Source organism: Schistocerca nitens, chromosome 8 (genome assembly GCF_023898315.1).
Source record: "Schistocerca nitens isolate TAMUIC-IGC-003100 chromosome 8, iqSchNite1.1, whole genome shotgun sequence".
In the NCBI taxonomy this organism is placed as follows: Eukaryota; Metazoa; Arthropoda; class Insecta; order Orthoptera; family Acrididae; genus Schistocerca; species Schistocerca nitens.
Window position 1 is genome coordinate 383,231,219 of NC_064621.1, and position 22,484 is coordinate 383,253,702.

The 22,484-nt window shown below is 41.2% G+C and overlaps 1 protein-coding gene across 2 annotated transcripts in view; it reads right to left on the reverse strand.

Moving 5' to 3' along the window:
* Positions 1 to 22,484, reverse strand: part of LOC126199083 (nischarin) — a 91,613-nt gene that overhangs the window by 19,219 nt on the left and 49,910 nt on the right. For both annotated transcript variants that reach the window (XM_049935822.1, XM_049935823.1), the window contains exon 5: positions 15,808 to 16,055. In XM_049935822.1, coding sequence (XP_049791779.1) covers positions 15,847 to 16,055 — 209 coding nt within the window. In that variant the 3' untranslated portion in view covers positions 15,808 to 15,846. The remainder of the gene's footprint in view (positions 1 to 15,807; positions 16,056 to 22,484) is intronic.

The window sequence follows — 22,484 nt, forward strand, 5'->3', positions numbered from 1 at the left end:
TTTACACATTTGTGACGTGAGAAGTTTTCATGTAATGTGCTCATACTACCAGTGATTCATAAATGATTTCTGTGTCAAGGCATGAACCTCATACGAACTACTTCTGGGAGAGAGAAATTTTTCCTAGAACGAGTCACAAGACAGATCCTTCCTTGTCCTTAAAGAGATGCTTACATCATCCACAGTCCAATAATGGTATGACAAGAATACCAATACAGAAATTCCAACTGATGCTACTGCTTTTGGAATAAGGGCAGTCTTGGTGCCTGTTCAGGAAGGTGCTGAAAATGTAATAGCTTATGCTTCCAGAGTAATCTCCATGTTTGAGATGAACTGTTCTAGAAACGGGAAAGAGTGCCTTGCAGTTGTTTTGGCCATCAAAAATTGCCAGCATTATTTATTTGGCAAACCATTCATCGTTGTGATGGACCACCATTCTCTGTCGTAGATGACTAACATGAAAGATTTATTGGATTGACCAGAGAGGCTTCAGATGTACAACGTTACAATCGTATACAAAAGTGGACATAAGCACAAGTACATTGACTGCTTTTCAAGGTCTCCTTTGGAAGAACACACTAGTGTGGATGAAATCTCAGGCAGCACTGCATTAAATGACATTGCTGTAGAAGAGAGGGAAGATCCAGCATTGCTGAAAACCATAGGAGCCTTGAAGGAGGAGGAATTGACCAAAGGAGAATTCCATTTACTAAACAGAACATTGTGTATTAGGAACTATGATATGATGGGGCAGAAATAATTGCTCTTCATGCCATTTCATCTACAACCAGTAATCCCAAAGTATTTCCATTACACTCAAAAACCTAGTCACCTGTGATTCGTGAAGATTCTAGACCAAATCAAACAAGGGTATGACTGGCTATGTCCCAACAGATGCACTGACACTATGTGAGCTGTTGTAAGGAATGATAATGACAGAAGCATGTGCTGCAGTTATCTCGGTGGCAACAGATACCAATCCTCTACAGAAGGATCATTCCACTGTACTAGAATTGACATCTTTGGGAGGTTCCCAAAGTCAACAAACAAAAATCGACTACCTGTGCAGGGTGCTGAAGCTCCAGAAATTGCACAGTTTCTTGTAGGAGACATTTTTTTGATGAACTGAGACCCCCGCGCAATGACCTCTCATTGTTGAAAATTTTCTAATTAAGACTAGTATCCAAATTAATTTCATATTGTGACAACCCCCACAGGATGACAAATGATTATCACCCACAAATTATGGCCTCACAGAATGATTTAATAAGACTCTGACAGATATGATCTCAATGTATATTGTCAGACAGACTGATTAGGATCCTGTCATGACATTCACACATAACACAGCGAAGCAAGACACTAAGGGCTTCACATTCTTCTTTCAGCTCCACAATTGCAGGGCCAAAAGGACAATCAATACTCTGTTTCTGTCTTGCCTGGATGATTCTCAAGATGACTATCTGGAACACCTCATTACCAGGATCGAAGAAGCAAGACAGCTGGCTCACAAAAGGACCCTAGGTGCCCAGGAGAGGGACAGAGAGAGCTACAATGCTATGCATCGACCAGTGAGATACAGCCCAGATGACTTGATTTGGATTTTTATACTTGGGCGAAAAATAGGACTATCGGAAAAGTTACTAAAGCACTACTTTGGGTCACACTGTATCTTTCATTTGTCTGACATCATGTATAAAGTCAAGAATTATGAACCTTCATGAAGTCAAAGTTGCACAAAGATTGTCCATGTCCTTTCTATGAAGCCCTACTACCATCAAAAGGTGCAGATCGATGATGGGAGGTTCAAGGAAGCTGAAGATCTCAACGATCACAAAGCTTTGATGGAAGCAACTGCCTTCAGTGCTCATCATAGTGAAGAAGATGCAATTACATAATCAAAATGCAAAGATTCGCCAGCCCTGCCATACAGAGGAACACTGACAAGACCCTAGATCCACGATGCTGTAGTTTGTTCCAATGAGAATTTCTGAAACAGCAGGTAGCTGGCTGGCATTTTGCAGATCACCAGCTCAAAGCAGACTACCAGGAATTATTTGTCATTTCATATTTATTATTTCTGGAATGTTCTTGAAATATTTTATGTTTGTAATGTTTGTATGTTCTGGAATATTTGATATTTATATAAATATCAGCATTCTGATTGTATAAATAGCAGTACTCTACATCCATGATTTCAGTTCTGTTCTGGCAGTACACTGGTGTCGATAATAAACATACTTTCAGTTCCAAGCATTACACTTATCTGACAAACTTACATTCAGATTTGGATTTGATTGTGGCTTCAACAGTACAATGTAACACACTCCAGATAGTGACAGTGAACTATTTATGCAGGCCATAGAGAAATGATTTCACAATCGTGAAAAATTAAGTAAATAATTTTTGAATACAGAAACTTTGGCTAAGCTGCAGTCACCTAATCAGCTTTCCCTGTTCATCATGTGTATATCACACAACCTGTACTGAGATAATAACATTCCCACAAGACATTTATCCTGATCCGACTGTCATTAGCAATATTAAAAGAAAACAGCATCAGCTAGGGTTGTTCAACAGTCATTTCCTGCCAGACCAGGAAGATAAATGGTCAAAAATAAAAATTAACAAGCATACATCCAAAAATTATTAATGATTAGTGTAGTATTGACTGATCAAACCATCAACAATTACAGAACTCTGTTACAAACAATTAAGTGGAATGACATCTTGCTTTAAGTTCGAATTTTAAGCATGCATTTATAGTATTTAATAATGTATTTGTAAACATTTTAAAAATCTGTTACCCTAAGGTATTAAAACAAAGGCTCCTCAATCAACAGTAAATGTCACTTGATGCCTATGCATAATTCACAACCACCCTCCATTGATTTACAATCTTAAGTATGATTTCTTGTGACAAATATAAAAACAGTGATGCAGGAAAACAAAATACATAGATTTAAAAAGTAACAATATAATGTAAAGGAAAGTTGCTACTCACCATATAACAGAGATGCTGAGTTGCAGGCAGCCACAACAAAAAGACTGTCTCAAATAAGCTTTTGGCCAACAAGGCCTTTGTCAAAAATAGATGACAGACACACACACACACTCACACAAATGGAACTCACACACACACGACTGCAGTCTCTGGCAGCTGCAGCCATGTGTGTGTGAGTTGCATTACATGAGTGAATTTTGTGTGTGTGTGTGGGGGGGGGGGGGATGTTGTGTTGGCTAAAAGCTTATTTGTGACAGTCGTTTTGTTGTGACTATCTGCAACTCAGCATCTCCACTATATGGTGAGTAGCAACTTTCCTTTTCATAATATCATTACATTCCATCCTGGATTTTCCATTGTTTGATAGCTTTAAAAAGAAAAAACAAGGCAGAAATTAGATCAGCTAAGTGTAAGGCTAATGATGATTGCATGGCCAACTGCAACAAGAACTTTAAATCTGTGTGGAATGTTTCCAGAATGAAGTTTTCACTCTGCAGCAGACTGTGGAGTGCACTGATATATAACTTCCTGGAAGATTAAAACTGTGTGGCAGACTGAGACTAGAACTTGCGATCTTTGCCTTTCACGAGCAAATGGCCAATCAACTGGGCTATGCAAGCATGACTCATGATCTGTCCTTGCAGCTTTACAGATGACGTAGTGGTAGAAGTAAAGCTGTGAGGATGGGTCAGGGTTTGTGCTTGAGTAATTCAGTTGGTACAGCACTTGCCTACGAAAGGCAAAGGTCCCAAGTTAGAGTCTCATCCAGTACACAGTTTTAATGTGTGGAATGTTGGTAAGGCTGAACTGGATAGAAAAAAGAACTGTAAAAATTTTTCAGATAATGTTAATCTAATTAAATCTAACAGCAAGAAAGGGAAGACAGAAACAGATTTTTGTAGGCACATATTCTGTCTGAGAAAAAGGCAATCTCAAGAAGAGCTAAACTCAGGCACTATGATACAGTGTTCAAAATCAAATGCCTGTACACAACTGAATGCCTCGGAAGGGCAGAAAAGGCTGGACTGAGAGAAGCTGAGAAGTTTGAACACAAGATCATTCAGAAAATAATGGGTCCTAAGATAATAGATGGACTGCAAGGAAGAGAAACAGTTGCACAGGTTAATACACAGCTGATGGAGTCAATAATGAAACAATGTCTACAGTTTTATGGACATATTTTGAGGATGTATGTAGCTCAACAAAGGACTTAAAGTATCCTATAAATGGTTCGTGAAAGTAAGGAAGAATTTCAAGAGCATTGGACTGAACTAGGAGCAGAGCTCTGATGGCTGAAAGTACATGTCACTGATCAATAACTTTAAGAACTTCCACAATGAGCAAAAGCAGAAGAGTGGCTGGACACAAAAGAGAAACCAGGTGGCCAGAGAGAAAGAATGCAATGCTTTTAATGTGCAAAAAGCTTACATGTATATCTCACTGTTATTTGTCATGATCTCTAACAGCTTTGAACACGAGGAAAAAAATGTTAATGAAACACTTGATGGATTTAATGTTCAACTTATTTGTGCTGGTTACATGAGCTGCACCAGTGCAACTCAAACTATAAGGCAAAATCAAACACTGAAATATCATCAATTATGAAAAGGACAGATTGCTACTCACTGTAAAGATTACACAGACAGGCACATCAAAACAACTGTTACACACTGATCTTTTGGCCAAAGCCTTCTTCAGAAAAGAAAGTAAAACAAACACACATTCACAGAAGTAGGAAAACCTCAAGCACATGACCACTGTCTCCAGCCACTCTGGCCAGTCAAATTGTAAATACAACAATATTCAGGACACAAATTATGATAACAACTCCATAAAACATTTTGAAATATAATGAAGAGAACTGATATCACAAAATCACTTGCAAAACATGCAAATGTAGAGCACCTCAAAATTAGATATTTATGGCCTGTCTAACACTGTAATTAAAAAAAAAAAAGAGAGAGAGAGAGAGAGAGAGAGAGAGAGAGACAGGGACTTGTAGCACAAAGCACACTCATTATGTGTACTTGCATGGAATCTTTTCTTCTGTTTAAAGCTGACACTGGTTACAATTTACACAAAAAGGCAACAAATCTTGTTCTAGTAACTGATGCCCCATTTTCTTAATATTAGTCCTATAGGTGGTACAGCACTACATGCACCTCTCAATTATGTTCAGTTGAGATTCAAAGCTGGGTTATCAGCTCTGAGGAGAGTTGAAAATATTATTTCCATCACATTTCCTTTGTATAAATCCAAACTATTTGTCAATGCTACACTGATGAGCCTCAGTAAATTTACAACTGTCACCCATAGAATTCTGTTAAAAAAAACCTCTCTTGCTATCATTTTCAAAGCTATCTAAGCATCAGGAAACAAATAGTACATTTTAATAGTAGCAGTCCAAATATTATAAGTGTCTTCATCCTTCTAGAAGAGACAAGTAAAAAGAGTGAAGACTCCGCACACTGCCTGATATAAGGTTAGGAGCAAATAAATTGGAAATTAATCAGTCTATAATCATAAATATTCTTTTTAATCTATGCAGTAATGACAATGATAGTATCTCAGCTAAACTTCTTGGCATTCATGTTGATCAAAAACTGATGTGGGAATAATTATAACACGGAAAAGTCAAATAAACTACATATTTTGTACAAATTTAGCCCAATTTACCTATTTGCTAAGCAAACATGGAACTTGTGTAAATGAAACTCTTATCATAGCTCTCTTAGACAGTCATCTAACCTATGGAGTACTGTTACTGCACCATCACAAGGGCCAAAAATAATTTTTATTAAGAAGGAGGAGGAGGAGGAGGCAGTGAGGTGTGTCTCTGAGATGACAAACAACAAATCCTGCAGACCATATTTTAACAAAACTACAAATACTATTACATCCCTACATACAATTAGTTGTTTGTTTGACCCATTAAATGAAGATGACTGATTTCCTAATTGCAACTTACTTCCTAATTGCAAGACTATAAACTACTCAATATAGTTGTACATATACGAGGTGCGACAATAAAGTAATGAGACTGATTTTCTTTGCAAGATGTGACAATCCTGCAGGCTTGCGTAGGCACAATATCTTTGACCTTTGTCTATAACCTGCTTCAAGTCCAAGCGGCACATTGATGCAACAGCTCAGTCATGAGTTGTGCTGCAATAAGTTAACATGAGTTTCTGTCTCTCGTCACAGAAATGGAACCGCATAATATTGCACAATGGTATGCCATTTCTTTTTGCGTTAAATTGGGTGAAAATGCGACGACAACTTACAGAAAGCTTCAAAAGGCTTTTGGAGAGGAGGTTATGTCAAGAGCTCAAGTTCTTCATTGGCATACAATGTTTAGTGAACGCAGAACAAATGTTGAAGATGAAGACCGCAGTGGACGACCATCAACCTCACAGATGGATGTCAACTTGGCTAGGGTGCTGAAATTGTATGATCTGATCGAAGATTATTCGTGAAAATGATTTCAGAAGAACTGAACATCAATTGAGAAACAGTTCGTCTAATAATAACTGAAGATCTTGGTATGAGAAAGACTTGTGCAAAAATGGTCCCTAAAAATCTCACACCACAAAAGCGAGAAACACGGAAAAATGTGGCAGCCGATCTGTTAGAGCAAACGGAAATCAATCCAGAATTTTTGAGCCGTGTTATCACTACTGATGAAAGTTGGTTTTTTCAGTACGATCCAGAGACAAAACGCCAAAGTTCGCAATGTTGCTCAAAGGGATCACCCAGACCAAAAAAAGCTCACATGTCAAAGTCAAAAGTGAAATGCATGCTTGTGTGCTTCTTTGATTCCAAGGGTATTGTTCATAAAGAGTGGGTGCCTCCTGGACAAACAGTTAACCAATATTATTACAAAGAAATTTTAGAAAGGCATCGTAAAAGAGTGTCAGTGCCAACATTGCTGATAATTGGATTCTGCATCATGATAATGCGCCATCCCATACTGCTCTGTCAGTACAGCAATTTTTAACCTCAAAACAAATTTCAGTACCACCACAGCCACCTTATTCAACAGATATCGCTCCGTGCGACTTTTTTCTATTTCCAAGAGTCAAAACAGCGGTCAAGGGACACCATTTTCAAACAACACAAGATGTCCAAACCACAAATGTGCTGGTAAGTTCAGATTGAGAAGAATGAACTCAACAGGTGAGAAATTATTAGAATTTCATGAACAACATGAAATGGTTATAACAGGCACACATTATGAAGCTCCAAAGAGAAGATGCTGCACGTGGAAGGCACCTGATGGTAGTGGCAGATATATGGTCACTTATATAATATTAAAGCAGATGTACAGGAACCAAGTGAAACAAAGTCATAGTTACTCAGGTGCTAATACAGATAGTGACCATACACTTGTTGCAGAAAAGTGCAACACCACATGTAAGAAACACAGCTGAAATATCCAAAGAAATGAGCACTACATAATTTGAAGGATGCAGAGTATGTACATGAATTCAAGCATGAAACAATGGAACTGGACAGGGATGAAAGCAGTTGGGATGTTATCACATCAGATATAACAAATGCAGCCACAGACATATTACATAAAAGGAAGGCAACCTCAGATGACCTCTGAAGTGCTGGAACTTATTGAGAAAAGTAATAGACTAACAGAAAAAAAGCTCGGATCACTATAAAATGATTAAAAAAAGATAACAACAATGTGCCATTTAGAGAAAGAAAAATGTGTGGGAAAATTTATAAAAAAATACAAGATGATTTTAAATACGGAAAACAAGATGAAGCTTACTCCAAGATTACACTGTTGCAACACAGAGAACCAAGAGTAACACAGTGAAAGATAATAAAAGTAGGAAACTGCTATTTGTCATAGAAGATGTAAGTGGTATGGAATGAGTGTATTGAAGATTTGTACAGTGGTGCTGAAATTGGAAATGTAGACAAGTATACTGATGACAAAAAACTAATTAATGAAAATAATATGGCACCACTGATAAGAAAAGAAGAGTTCCTGCTTACATTAAATAGATTAAAATCAAATAAAGTGATTTGTCCAGATGACATCCCTGCTGAACTTCTACAGAACATTAGTGACAACATCAAAAGTAAATTATTTACTGTGATATCTAAATGTCATGGAGAGGGTATCACACCACTTTGCAAAAACTAGAACTACTTGATTAGCCGAGACGGCAAATGCAAAGGTCTGTACAAATTAATAGAACACTAGATTAGCTGATGAAACTGCAATAGTGGCAGGCTAAGAGAAATATCTAACTAAAATGTTTAATGTCTTAAATCAAGAGATAACAAAACTAAGAGTAAAATTAAATAACAAGAAGACACAAGTCATAGTTACAGACTAGAAAGGTGGTGGAACTGTGATTAACATATAAATAAGCAGTGAGCTACTCGAGGGTGTAACTGAATTCAACTAGCTTGGTAGCATTTTGGAGGGAAACAATAGATGTATCAAGGAAATCAAGTTTGGCCTCAGTGGCCAGACACATTGGTCATCCCTGTGTGAGATGTGCTTAGGTGAATATATATATATATCTAAAAAGAAAGATGATGAGACTTACCAAACAAAAGCGCTGGCAGGTCGATAGACACACAAACAAACACAAATATACACACAAAATACAAGCTTTCGCAACAAACTGTTGCCTCATCAGGAAAGAGGGAAGGAGAGGGAAAGACGAAAGGATGTGGGTTTTAAGGGAGAGGGTAAGGAGTCATTCCAATCCCGGGAGCGGAAAGACTTACCTTAGGGGGAAAAAAGGACAGGTATACACTCGCACACACACACATATCCATCCACACATACAGACACAAGCAGACATATTTAAAGACAAAGAGTTTGGGCAGAGATGTCAGTCGAGGTGGAAGAGTAGAGGCAAAGAAGTTGTTGAGAGACAGGTGAGGTATGAGTGGCGGCAACTTGAAATTAGCGGAGATTGGGGCCTGGCGGATAACGAGAAGAGAGGATATACTGAAGGGCAAGTTCCCATCTCCGGAGTTCAGATAGGTTGGTGTTGGTGGGAAGTATCCAGATAACCCGGACAGTGTAACACTGTGCCAAGATGTGCTGGCTGTGCACCAAGGCATGTTTAGCCACAGGGTGATCCTCATTACCAACAAACACTGTCTGCCTGTGTCCATTCATGCGAATGGACAGTTTGTTGCTGGTCATTCCCACATAGAATGCATCACAGTGTAGGCAGGTCAGTTGGTAAATCACGTGGGTGCTTTCACACGTGGCTCTGCCTTTGATCGTGTACACCTTCCGGGTTACAGGACTGGAGTAGGTGGTGGTGGGAGGGTGCATGGGACAGGTTTTGCACCGGGGGCGGTTACAAGGATAGGAGCCAGAGGGTAGGGAAGGTGGTTTGGGGATTTCATAGGGATGAACTAACAGCTAACTACCCCCGGAAACCATCCTTGTAACCATTGATGCCACTTCCTTATACACAAATATTCCGCACGTCCAGGGCCTCGCTGCGATGGAGCATTTCCTTTCACGCCGATCACCTGCCACCCTACCTAAAACCTCTTTCCTCATTACCTTAGCCAGCTTCATCCTGACCCACAACTTCTTCACTTTTGAAGGCCAGACATACCAACAATTAAAGGGAACAGCCATGGGTACCAGGATGGCCCCCTTGTACGCCAACCTATTCATGGGTCGCTTAGAGGAAGCCTTCTTGGTTACCCAGGTCTGCCAACCCAAAGTTTGGTACAGATTTATTGATGACATCTTCATGATCTGGACTCACAGTGAAGAAGAACTCCAGAATTTCCTCTCCAACCTCAACTCCTTTGGTTCCATCAGATTCACCTGGTCCTACTCCAAATCCCATGCCACTTTCCTTGACGTTGACCTCCACCTGTCCAATGGCCAACTTCACACGTCCGTCCACATCAAACCCACCAACAAGCAACAGTACCTCCATTATGACAGCTGCCACCCATTCCACATCAAACGGTCCCTTCCCTACAGCCTAGGTCTTCGTGGCAAACGAATCTGCTCCAGTCCGGAATCCCTGAAACATTACACCAACAACCTGACAACAGCTTTCGCATCCCGCAACTACCCTCCCGGCCTGGTACAGAAGCAAATAACCAGAGCCACTTCCTCATCCCCTCAAACCCAGAATCCCCCACAGAAGAACCACAAAAGTGCCCCACTTGTGACAGGATACTTTCCGGGACTGGACCAGACTCTGAATGTGGCTCTCCAGCAGGGATACGACTTCCTCAAATCCTGCCCTGAAATGAGATCCATCCTTCATGAAATCCTCCCCACTCCGCCAAGAGTGTCTTTCCGCCGTCCACCTAACCTTCGTAACCTGTTAGTTCATCCCTTGTTAGTTCATCCCTATGAAATCCCCAAACCACCTTCCCTACCCTCTGGCTCCTATCCTTGTAACCGCCCCCGGTGCAAAACCTGTCCCATGCACCCTCCCACCACCACCTACTCCAGTCCTGTAACCCGGAAGGTGTACACGATCAAAGGCAGAGCCACGTGTGAAAGCACCCACGTGATTTACCAACTGACCTGCCTACACTGTGATGCATTCTTTGTGGGAATGACCAGCAACAAACTGTCCATTCGCATGAATGGACACAGGCAGACAGTGTTTGTTGGTAATGAGGATCACCCTGTGGCTAAACATGCCTTGGTGCACAGCCAGCACATCTTGGCACAGTGTTACACCGTCCGGGTTATCTGGATACTTCCCACCAACACCAACCTATCCGAACTCCGGAGATGGGAACTTGCCCTTCAGTATATCCTCTCTTCTCGTTATCCGCCAGGCCTCAATCTCCGCTAATTTCAAGTTGCCGCCACTCATACCTCACCTGTCTCTCAACAACTTCTTTGCCTCTACTCTTCCACCTCGACTGACATCTCTGCCCAAACTCTTTGTCTTTAAATATGTCTGCTTGTGTCTGTATGTGTGGATGGATATGTGTGTGTGTGCGAGTGTATACCTGTCCTTTTTTCCCCCTAAGGTAAGTCTTTCCGCTCCCGGGATTGGAATGACTCCTTACTCTCTCCCTTAAAACCCACATCCTTTCGTCTTTCTCTCTCCTTCCCTCTTTCCTGATGAGGCAACAGTTTGTTGCGAAAGCTTGATTTTGTGTGTATATTTGTGTTTGTTTGTGTGTCTATCGACCTGCCAGCGCTTATGTTTGCTAAGTCTCATCATCTTTCTTTTTAGATATATTTTTTCCACGTGGAATGTTTCCCTCTGTTATATATATATATATATATATATATATATATATATATATATATATATATATATATATATATATATATATATATATATATATAAAAAAAGAAAGATGATGAGACTTACCAAACAAAAGCGCTGGCAGGTCGATAGACACACAAACAAACACAAATACACACAAAATTCAAGCTTTCGCAACAAACTGTTGCCTCATCAGGAAAGAGGGAAGGAGAGGGAAAGACGAAAGGATGTGGGTTTTAAGGGAGAGGGTAAGGAGTCATTCCAATCCCGGGAGCGGAAAGACTTACCTTAGGGGGAAAAAAGGACAGGTATACACTCGCACACACACACATATCCATCCACACATACAGACACAAGCAGACATATTTAAAGACAAAGAGTTTGGGCAGAGATGTCAGTCGAGGTGGAAGAGTAGAGGCAAAGAAGTTGTTGAGAGACAGGTGAGGTATGAGTGGCGGCAACTGGAAATTAGCGGAGATTGAGGCCTGGCGGATAACGAGAAGAGAGGATATACTGAAGGGCAAGTTCCCATCTCCGGAGTTCGGATAGGTTGGTGTTGGTGGGAAGTATCCAGATAACCCGGACAGTGTAACACTGTGCCAAGATGTGCTGGCTGTGCACCAAGGCATGTTTAGCCACAGGGTGATCCTCATTACCAACAAACACTGTCTGCCTGTGTCCATTCATGCGAATGGACAGTTTGTTGCTGGTCATTCCCACATAGAATGCATCACAGTGTAGGCAGGTCAGTTGGTAAATCACGTGGGTGCTTTCACACGTGGCTCTGCCTTTGATCGTGTACACCTTCCGGGTTACAGGACTGGAGTAGGTGGTGGTGGGAGGGTGCATGGGACAGGTTTTGCACCGGGGGCGGTTACAAGGATAGGAGCCAGAGGGTAGGGAAGGTGGTTTGGGGATTTCATAGGGATGAACTAACAAGGGATGAACTAACAGGTTACGAAGGTTAGGTGGACGGCGGAAAGACACTCTTGGCGGAGTGGGGAGGATTTCATGAAGGATGGATCTCATTTCAGGGCAGGATTTGAGGAAGTCGTATCCCTGCTGGAGAGCCACATTCAGAGTCTGGTCCAGTCCCGGAAAGAATCCTGTCACAAGTGGGGCACTTTTGTGGTTCTTCTGTGGGGGATTCTGGGTTTGAGGGGATGAGGAAGTGGCTCTGGTTATTTGCTTCTGTACCAGGCCGGGAGGGTAGTTGCGGGATGCGAAAGCTGTTGTCAGGTTGTTGGTGTAATGTTTCAGGGATTCCGGACTGGAGCAGTTTCGTTTGCCACGAAGACCTAGGCTGTAGGGAAGGGACCGTTTGATGTGGAATGGGTGGCAGCTGTCATAATGGAGGTACTGTTGCTTGTTGGTGGGTTTGATGTGGACGGACGTGTGAAGTTGGCCATTGGACAGGTGGAGGTCAACGTCAAGGAAAGTGGCATGGGATTTGGAGTAGGACCAGGTGAATCTGATGGAACCAAAGGAGTTGAGGTTGGAGAGGAAATTCTGGAGTTCTTCTTCACTGTGAGTCCAGATCATGAAGATGTCATCAATAAATCTGTACCAAACTTTGGGTTGGCAGACCTGGGTAACCAAGAAGGCTTCCTCTAAGCGACCCATGAATAGGTTGGCGTACGAGGGGGCCATCCTGGTACCAATGGCTGTTCCCTTTAATTGTTGGTATGTCTGGCCTTCAAAAGTGAAGAAGTTGTGGGTCAGGATGAAGCTGGCTAAGGTAATGAGGAAAGAGGTTTTAGGTAGGGTGGCAGGTGATCGGTGTGAAAGGAAATGCTCCATCGCAGCGAGGCCCTGGACGTGCGGAATATTTGTGTATAAGGAAGTGGCATCAATGGTTACAAGGATGGTTTCCGGGGGTAACAGATTGGGTAAGGATTCCAGGCGTTCAAGGAAGTGGTTGGTGTCTTTGATGAAGGATGGGAGACTGCATGTAATGGGTTGAAGGTGTTGATCTACGTAGGCAGAGATACGTTCTGTAACCCGGAAGGTGTACACGATCAAAGGCAGAGCCACGTGTGAAAGCACCCACGTGATTTACCAACTGACCTGCCTACACTGTGATGCATTCTATGTGGGAATGACCAGCAACAAACTGTCCATTCGCATGAATGGACACAGGCAGACAGTGTTTGTTGGTAATGAGGATCACCCTGTGGCTAAACATGCCTTGGTGCACAGCCAGCACATCTTGGCACAGTGTTACACCGTCCGGGTTATCTGGATACTTCCCACCAACACCAACCTATCCGAACTCTGGAGATGGGAACTTGCCCTTCAGTATATCCTCTCTTCTCGTTATCCGCCAGGCCTCAATCTCCGCTAATTTCCAGTTGCCGCCACTCATACCTCACCTGTCTCTCAACAACTTCTTTGCCTCTACTCTTCCACCTCGACTGACATCTCTGCCCAAACTCTTTGTCTTTAAATATGTCTGCTTGTGTCTGTATGTGTGGATGGATATGTGTGTGTGTGCGAGTTAATACCTGTTCTTTTTTCCCCCTAAGGTAAGTCTTTCCGCTCCCGGGATTGGAATGACTCCTTACCCTCTCCCTTAAAACCCACATCCTTTCGTCTTTCCCTCTCCTTCCCTCTTTCCTGATGAGGCAACAGTTTGTTGCGAAAGCTTGAATTTTGTGTGTATTTGTGTTTGTTTGTGTGTCTATCGACCTGCCAGCGCTTTTGTTTGGTAAGTCTCATCATCTTTCTTTTTAGATATATTTTTTCCACGTGGAATGTTTCCCTCTGTTATATATATATATATATATATATATATATATATATATATATATATATATATATATATATATATATATGTGTGTGTGTGTGTGTGTGTGTGTGCACGCGCACACACTTCCAAAAAAGGCCTTTTGGCCAAAAGCTCAATATGTATGGCAGTCTTTTTGTTATGCCTGTCTGTGACTCAACATCTCCTCTATATGGTGAGTAGCAATTTTTCCTTTTAATAATATTGTCATTATTCTAGCCCGGATTTTCCATTGTTTCAAATCGAGAGAGGAATAATATTGTCCAACAACGTCTTCCAAAATAAGAACCCTCTACTGAACAAGCAAACTAGCTTCCACGCTAAGAAAAGATCTGAAAAGACATTCATGTGGAGTGTCCTGACATATGGGTGTGAAACTTGAACATTAGCAAAGCAGGAGAAAGCTTGCCTTGAGGCTGCATAAATGTGTTTCTGGAGGAGAATTACAAGAACTAGCTTGAATGAGAGAAAAATGAATGAAATAGTTCTACAGAAAATAGGAGAGAAGAAAGGACTGCTAAAAGTTGCAGGCAAAGCAAAACTCATTGGACACTTAACCAGACATGATGTTCTTGTAAAAAGAATAAATGAATAAATAAATAAAAACACACACACACACATATTTTTGAAGGTAAGATCATACAAAAGAAAATGAGGGGACAACTGAGAACATATTATTTAAAGAACATGAGTGAGATGGGATGTTCTTCATACATATAGGTGAGGAGGACTGCTGTAGAGAGGAAGCTATGACTTCCAAGAGAAGCCTTAGCCTTTTGAAAGAACAACCACCAATGCAAACACACAGTGTGTCACTAAATGTCTCTAGGATCATTACACAAAAGTGGCTTAAACAAAGAGCATTTTGGACAGTAGAAGAATTTAAAATGAGATAAAAGTGTTGTCATCAATTAAAGTTGCTGTAAGCAAAATATTTGTCAAGTACTGCACAGTATCATTTTTTTTTTCTTAATGAGTGGATTGATGAGCAATGTGCTATACCATTTGTATCAGACATATGTATTTCAAGTCTATTACATTGTGTATAACTTATTTACATTAATAATTGTAGAGGTACCTTATCATGCAGTACATCTTGTACTTCTGTGTATGTATAATGACAATGTTAATGCATGAAGATAGTTAAAGATAAACGAATAAATAAATAACTGACCACATCAAAAATTTAACATACATAGACTGTTTAGGCTGAGATAGTGCTGAAACTCAGAATAATGGTAACATCCCACAATAAATGGCCTACGGGCTCTTCAACAGTATTTTGCCACTGTTGTGAAATTAAAAAGAGAGCATCAAGTAATCACAAAAAGAGGAAATAAGTACATTCCTAAACACACACACACACACACACACACACAGCCTATGTCTGTGATTACAGTTTTTTGAGAAAAGTTAATAATCACTGGGAACAATAGTGTGATGATAGAAAACATTAAAACAATGCCAGCTGCAATATTCAGGAAGTAGGTCTGGTGGTAAAGCAAAAAGAATGGTTAACTAGGGTATTTTATTAATCGAGAATGATCATGAAATCAGTGATGATAGCAAATTGGAAATAAAAATGGTAAAGCGCACAATGAGCAAGGCAAAATCAAAAACATTTTGACAACATAAAATCTTGAAGCAGTTTTTACAATTTTAAACCTATGCAGTATTAGCATAGCTCTGGGGAATGGTAACAGTGTAACTAATATGCCAGCTATCATTTATAAATTAGTTAAGCATAATCAGCAAATACTCACCTTTTTCCAATAAAATTCTGCATCATACTGTCTGAATCACTATGGAGAATTTGGGAAACAAGGTAGCTCTCTGATGCAGAGTGTTGGTGTGCGTCCCTCTTTCACAATCCGCAGAGCTTGTAATACTGCAGCTGTATCCAATTCCTTTGATGTTGCTTTCTCATTATCAAGGCACAATTCACACGCTCGGCTACCAAACTGCTCGAACACCCGAACTCGGTAATCTACCTCTATAGATACGGGATTACCTGAAACAAGTTATTACTTTTCAGTTTACTGAACAGACTGTTCAATTACAACAAACAAGTTATTTTACTACAGTAGTTGTTCTCATAAAGAAGACAAAAAAAGAAAACACTGAAGTTGCTATGCTACAAAGTTGGCTACTACAGTACAGTATGTGTAGCACTACCCTCTATATTAATTCAATAAGTAACACAACATATTTTTTATTTCGGCTGATTTCAGTTGAAAAAATTGCAGAATTTGTTGTGGGACATCATGGAATATTCCTGTTTCAATCCCTACAGTCTCATGACATTCCAGTAGGTGACGACACTATATGTAGCCTTCAAAATGATGTTCCAAGCAGAGGGTCATTTTGAGTTTCTTTTGACAGAAGGTCAGAGCATCACAGATATTAATAGGCTCTTTCAAAATTTCTGTGGAGACCTGGCAGTGAACAAAAGCATGGTGAGTAACTGGACAAGGTGTTTGTCATCATTGCAACAAGGTTGCGCAAAGCTGTCTGATCTCCTGTGTGCCAACCGGCTGCACACAGCCAGAAGGCATTCGATACAGTTCCGCACTGTCACCTGATAAACAAATATACTTGAGTATTGCTCAACAGTGTGGGATCCGTACCAGATCGGGTTGACGGAGGAGATAGAGAAGATCCAAAGAAGAGCGGCACGTTTCGTCACAGGGTTATTTGCTAACCGTGATAGCGTTACGGAGATGTTTAGCAAACTCAAGCGGCAGACTCTGCATCGCGGTGTAGCTTGCTCGCCAGGTTTAGAGAGGGTGCGTTTCTGGATGAGGTATCGAATATATTGCTTCCCCCTACTTATACCTCCCGAGGAGATCACGAATGTAAAATTAGAGAGATTCGAGCGCGCACGGAGGCTTTCAGACAGTCGTTCTTCCCACGAACCATACCCGACTGGAACAGAAAAGGGAGGTAATGACAGAAGCACGTAAAGTGCCCTCCGCCACACACCGTTGGATGGCTTGCGGAGTATAAATGTAGATGTAGAACGAGTGTTTTGTAAGCCACCTCCTTTGTTGATGGACTACATTTTCTAAGGACTCTCCCAATGAATCTCAACCTGGTACCCGCCTTACCAACAATTAATTTTATATGATCATTCCACTTCAAATCGTTCCGCACGCACACTCCCAGATATTTTACAGAAGTAACTGCTTCCAGTGTTTGTTCCGCTATCATATAATCATACAATAAAGGATCCTTCTTTCTATGTATTTGAAATACATCACATTTGTCTATGTTAAGGGTCAGTTGCCACTCCCTGCACCAAGTGCCCATCCGCTGCAGATCTTCCTGCATTTCTCTGCAATTTTCTAATGCTGCAACTTCTCTGCATACTATAGCATCATCCGTGAAAAGCTGCATGGAACTTCCGACACTATCTGCTAGGTCATTTATATATATTGTGAAAAGCAATGGTCCCATAACACTCCCCTGTGGCACGCCAGAGGTTACTTTAACGTCTGTAGACATCTCTCCATTGATAACAACATATGTGTTCTGTTTGCTAAAAACTCTTCAATCCAGCCACACAGCTGGTCTGATATTCCGTAGGCTCTTACTTTGTTTATCAGGCGACAGTGCGGAACTGTATCGAACGCCTTCCGGAAGTCAAGGAAAATAGCATCTACCTGGGAGCCTGTATCTAATATTTTCTGGGTCTCATGAACAAATAAAGCGAGTTGGGTCTCACACAATCGCTGTTTCCAGAATCCATGTTGATTCCTACAGAGTAGATTCTGGGTTTCCAAAAACGACATGATACTCGAGCAAGAAACATGTTCTAAAATTCTACAACAGATCGACGTCAGAGATATAGGTCTATAATTTTGCGCATCTGCTCGACGATCCTTCTTGAAGACTGGGACTACCTGTGCTCTTTTCCAATCATTTGGAACCTTCCGTTCCTCTAGAGACTTGCGGTACACAGCTGTCGGGGGGGGCAAGTTCTTTCGCGTACTCTGTGTAGAAACGAATTGGTATCCCGTCAGGTCCAGTGGACTTTCCTCTGTTGAGTGATTCCAGTTGCTTTTCTATTCCTTGGACACTTATTTCGATGTCAGCCATTTTTTCGTTTGTGCGAGGATTTAGAGAAGGAACTGCAGTGCGGTCTTCCTCTGTGAAACAGCTTTGGAAAAAGGTGTTTAGTATTTCAGCTTTATGCGTGTCATCCTCTGTTTCAATGCCATCATCATCCCGGAGTGTCTGGATATGCTGTTTCGAGCCACTTACTGATTTAACGTAAGACCAGAACTTCCTAGGATTTTCTGTTAAGTCGGTACATAGAATTTTAATTTCGAATTCACTGAACGCTTCACTCATAGCCCTCCTTACGCTAACTTTGACATCGTTTAGGTTCTGTTTGTCTGAGAGGTTTTGGCTGCGTTTAAACTTGGAGTGAAGCTCTCTCTGCTTTCGCAGTAGCTTCCTAATTTTGTTGTTGAACCACGGTGGGTTTATCCCATCCCTCACAGTTTTACTCGGCACGAACCTGTCTAAAACGCATTTTACAATTGCCTTAAACTTTTTCCATAAACACTCAACATTGTCAGTGTCGGAACAGAAATTTTCGTTTTGATCTGTTAGGTAGTCTGAAATCTGCCTTCTATTACTCTTGCTAAACAGATAAACCTTCCTCCCTTTTTTTATATTCCTATTAACTTCCATATTCAGGGATGCTGCAACGGCCTTATGATCACTGATTCCCTGCTCTGCACTTACAGAGTCGAAAAGTTCGGGTCTGTTTGTTATCAGTAGGTCCAAGATGTTATCTCCAAGAGTCGGTTCTCTGTTTAATTGCTTGAGGTAATTTTCGGATAGTGCACTCAGTATAATGTCACTCGATGCTCTGTCCCTACCACCCGTCCTAAACATCTGAGTGTCCCAGTCTATATCTGGTAAATTGAAATCTCCACCTAAGACTATAATATGCTGAGAAAATTTATGTGCAATGTATTCCAAATTTTCTCTCAGTTGTTCTGCAACTAATGCTGCTGAGTCAGGAGGTCGGTAAAAGGAGCCAATTATTAACCTAGCTCGGTTGTTGAGTGTAACCTCCACCCATAATATTTCACAGGAACTATCCACTTCTACTACACTACAGGATAAACTACAACTAACAGCGACAAACACGCCACCACCGGTTGCATGCAATCTATCCTTTCTAAACACCGTCTGTGCCTTTCGGCTGAATTTATCTCTGGCTTCAGCCAGCTTTCTGTACCTATAACGATTTCAGCTTCGGTGCTTTCTATCAGCGCTTGAAGTTCCGGTACTTTACCAATGCAGCTTCGACAGTTTACAATTACAATACCGATTGCTGCTTGGTCCCTGCATGTCCTGACTTTGCCCCGCACCCTTTGAGGCTGTTGCTCTTTCTGTACTTGACCAAGGCCATCTAACCTAAAAAACCGCCCAGTCCACGCCACACAACCCCTTCTACCCATGTAGCCGCTTGCTGCGTGTAGTGGACTCCTGACCTATCCAGCGGAACCCGAAACCCAACCACCCTATGGCGCAAGAAAAGGAATCTGCAGCCCACATGGTCTCAGAACCATCTCAGCCTCTGATTCAGACCCTCAAAAAATTGCATGGCGCGAGATTCGATCCGGCGACCTTCGGATTACGAACCCGAGCGCTTACCGCTGCGCCACGACCTATACTTGAGTATTGCTCATCAGTGTGGGATCCGTATCAGGTCGGGTTGACAGAGGAGATAGAGAAGATCCAAAGAAGAGCGGCGCGTTTCGACACAGGGTTATTTGGTAAGCGTGATAGCGTTACGGAGATGTTTAGCAAACTCAAGTGGCAGACTCTGCAAGAGAGGCACTCTGCATCGCCATGTAGCTTGCTGTCCAGGTTTCGAGAGGGTGCGTTTCTGGATGAGGTATCGAATATATTGCTTCCCCCTACTTATACCTCACGAGGACATCACGAATGTAAAATTAGCGTTCTTCCCGCGAACCATACGTGACTGGAACAGGAAAGGGAGGTAATGACAGTGGCACGTAAAGTGCCCTCCACCACACACCGTTGGGTGGCTTGCGGAGTATAAATTTAGATGTAGCTATGACTCCTGCAATGTTGGAATGAGTGGACACACTCATTTGAGGTGACTGATGGAATACAATAAAACACATTGCTGCCCACCTGAATGTGTCTGTAGGTATTCTGACACATTTGTCCACTGGTTGGGGTATTCAAAGGTGAATGCCCACTGTGTTCCTCTCTGCCTAACAGAAGACAATATGATACAAAAGCAACAAAATTTTAGCTTTACTGATTGTATTTTGCAGACATTAAACTATATGTACATTAAATGTGTCTCATTATGAACCTAAACTTTAATTCGTGTTCTCTAACAATATGCATTACAATGTTTCGATCTGCATCAGTATCTGTACTGTGCAAACCACTGTGAAGTGCGTGGCCGAGAGTAGTTTCACTTTTAGCAGTTATTAGGAACTTTTCCCAATCCATTGATATAAGGTGTGTGGGAAGAATGATTGCTTACACACCTCTGTGACACTGTACTTAGTCTAATTTTGTCCTTTCGATCACCACGGGAACCATTCCTAGGGACTTGCAGTATACTCCTAGAATCCTCACTTAAAGCTGGTTCTCGAGACTTTCTACTAGGCTTTCAGAGCAGAGTTAGCATCTACCTTCACACTTCTGCCAGTTCAGTTCTTTCAGCATCATCCTCACACTCTCTCACATCTTAAACAAAACTGTGACCATCCAGCACTTCTTGTTCATACCCCTCATAGTCCTATCCGATAAGGGCCTCACACTTTGAGCAATATTCGAAGATTCGTTGTATGAGAGTTTTGTTCGCAATCTCCTTTGTAAACTAATTGCATTCTACCAATGAACTGTAGTCTACCACCAGCTTTACCTATGACTGAGCCTATGTGAATGTTCCATTTCACATCTTTACAAATTGTTACACCCTAGTATTTATATAAGTTGGCCAATTCCAACTGTACCCCATACAGTAAGTACTATGTTTGTTTCTTTTGTGAAGTGTAAAATTTTTCATTTCTCAACATTTAATGCTAGTTGCCAATCTTTGTACCAGTTCAAAATTTTGTTAAATCTGAATGGATATTTCCACAGCTTTGCTTTTTTCAGACAGTATTTTATTACAGATCACTGAATTATTTGTGAAAAATCTGAGGTCAATATTAATATTGTCTGCAAGGTCATCAATAAACAATATGAATAGAATCCCAATGCACTTCCTTGGGGCATACCTGAAGTTACTTCTATATCTGTTGATGGCTCTCCATCCACAAAACATGCTACATCCTCACTACCAAGAAATCTTCAATCCTGTTACCAATTTCACTTGATATCTTCTGTTATCATATTGTCGGCAGTAACAGTATGTGTGGGACTGAGTCACTGGATTGTCAGAAGTTAAGAAATACTGCATCTATCTGGTTGCTCTGATTCATGACTTTCAGTATGTTATATGAAAAAGTGAGAGTTGGATTCCAAATAGTTGATGTTTTCAAAATCCATGGGGACTGGTATGGAGGAGGTCATTCTGTTCAAGATACCTCATTATATGTGAGCTCAGAATAAGTTCTAAGATCCTACAACAAATGAATGTCAAGGATATTGGATGGTAATTTCATGGGTCACTTCTGCTGCCCTTCTTGTTATATGTCAGACCTGGGCTTTCTTCCATCCACTGGGCACACTTTTTGTTCGAGAGATCCTAGGTGCATTATGATTAAAAGAGGGGCTACCTAAGCTGCTAAGTCAATATACAACCTGATAGATTCCACCTGGGCTTGAAGCTGTGTTCCATTTTAATGATATTTATTTCATTCATCTTTTCAGTTAAATCTTTGTCTTGCAGTGACTGTCACTGGAGTTTGTCGAGCATCTCAGTAACACTCTCATACCTACTAAACAATCCTTAGATGAAATGTGCAGTTCTTCATCAGATCTGCTCTATCTCTTCTATTAATACAACCAGTTAAGGACACCACAAAAAAATGGTTCAAATGGCTCTAAGCACTATGGGACTTAACATCAGAGGTCACCAGTCCCCTAGACTTAGAACTACTTAAACCTAACTAACCTAAGGACATCACACACATCCATGCCCGAGGCAGGATACGAACCTGCAACCACAGCAGCGCAGTTCCAGATGAAGCGCCTAGAACCGCTCAGCTACAGTGGCCGGCAAGGGCACCACACACAAGTAATATTCAAAACTGGTCGAACAAGTGTTTTGTAAGTACTTCTTTTGTTGATGAATTACATTTCCTTAACATTCTTACAATCAGCTTAAGACTGGCATGTTCTTTTCCTGCAATTTGTTTTACGTGGTCACTTGGATCTTTCCATCTATTTATCTGCAGTACATCACATTACATCATTTACTTTCAGGGTC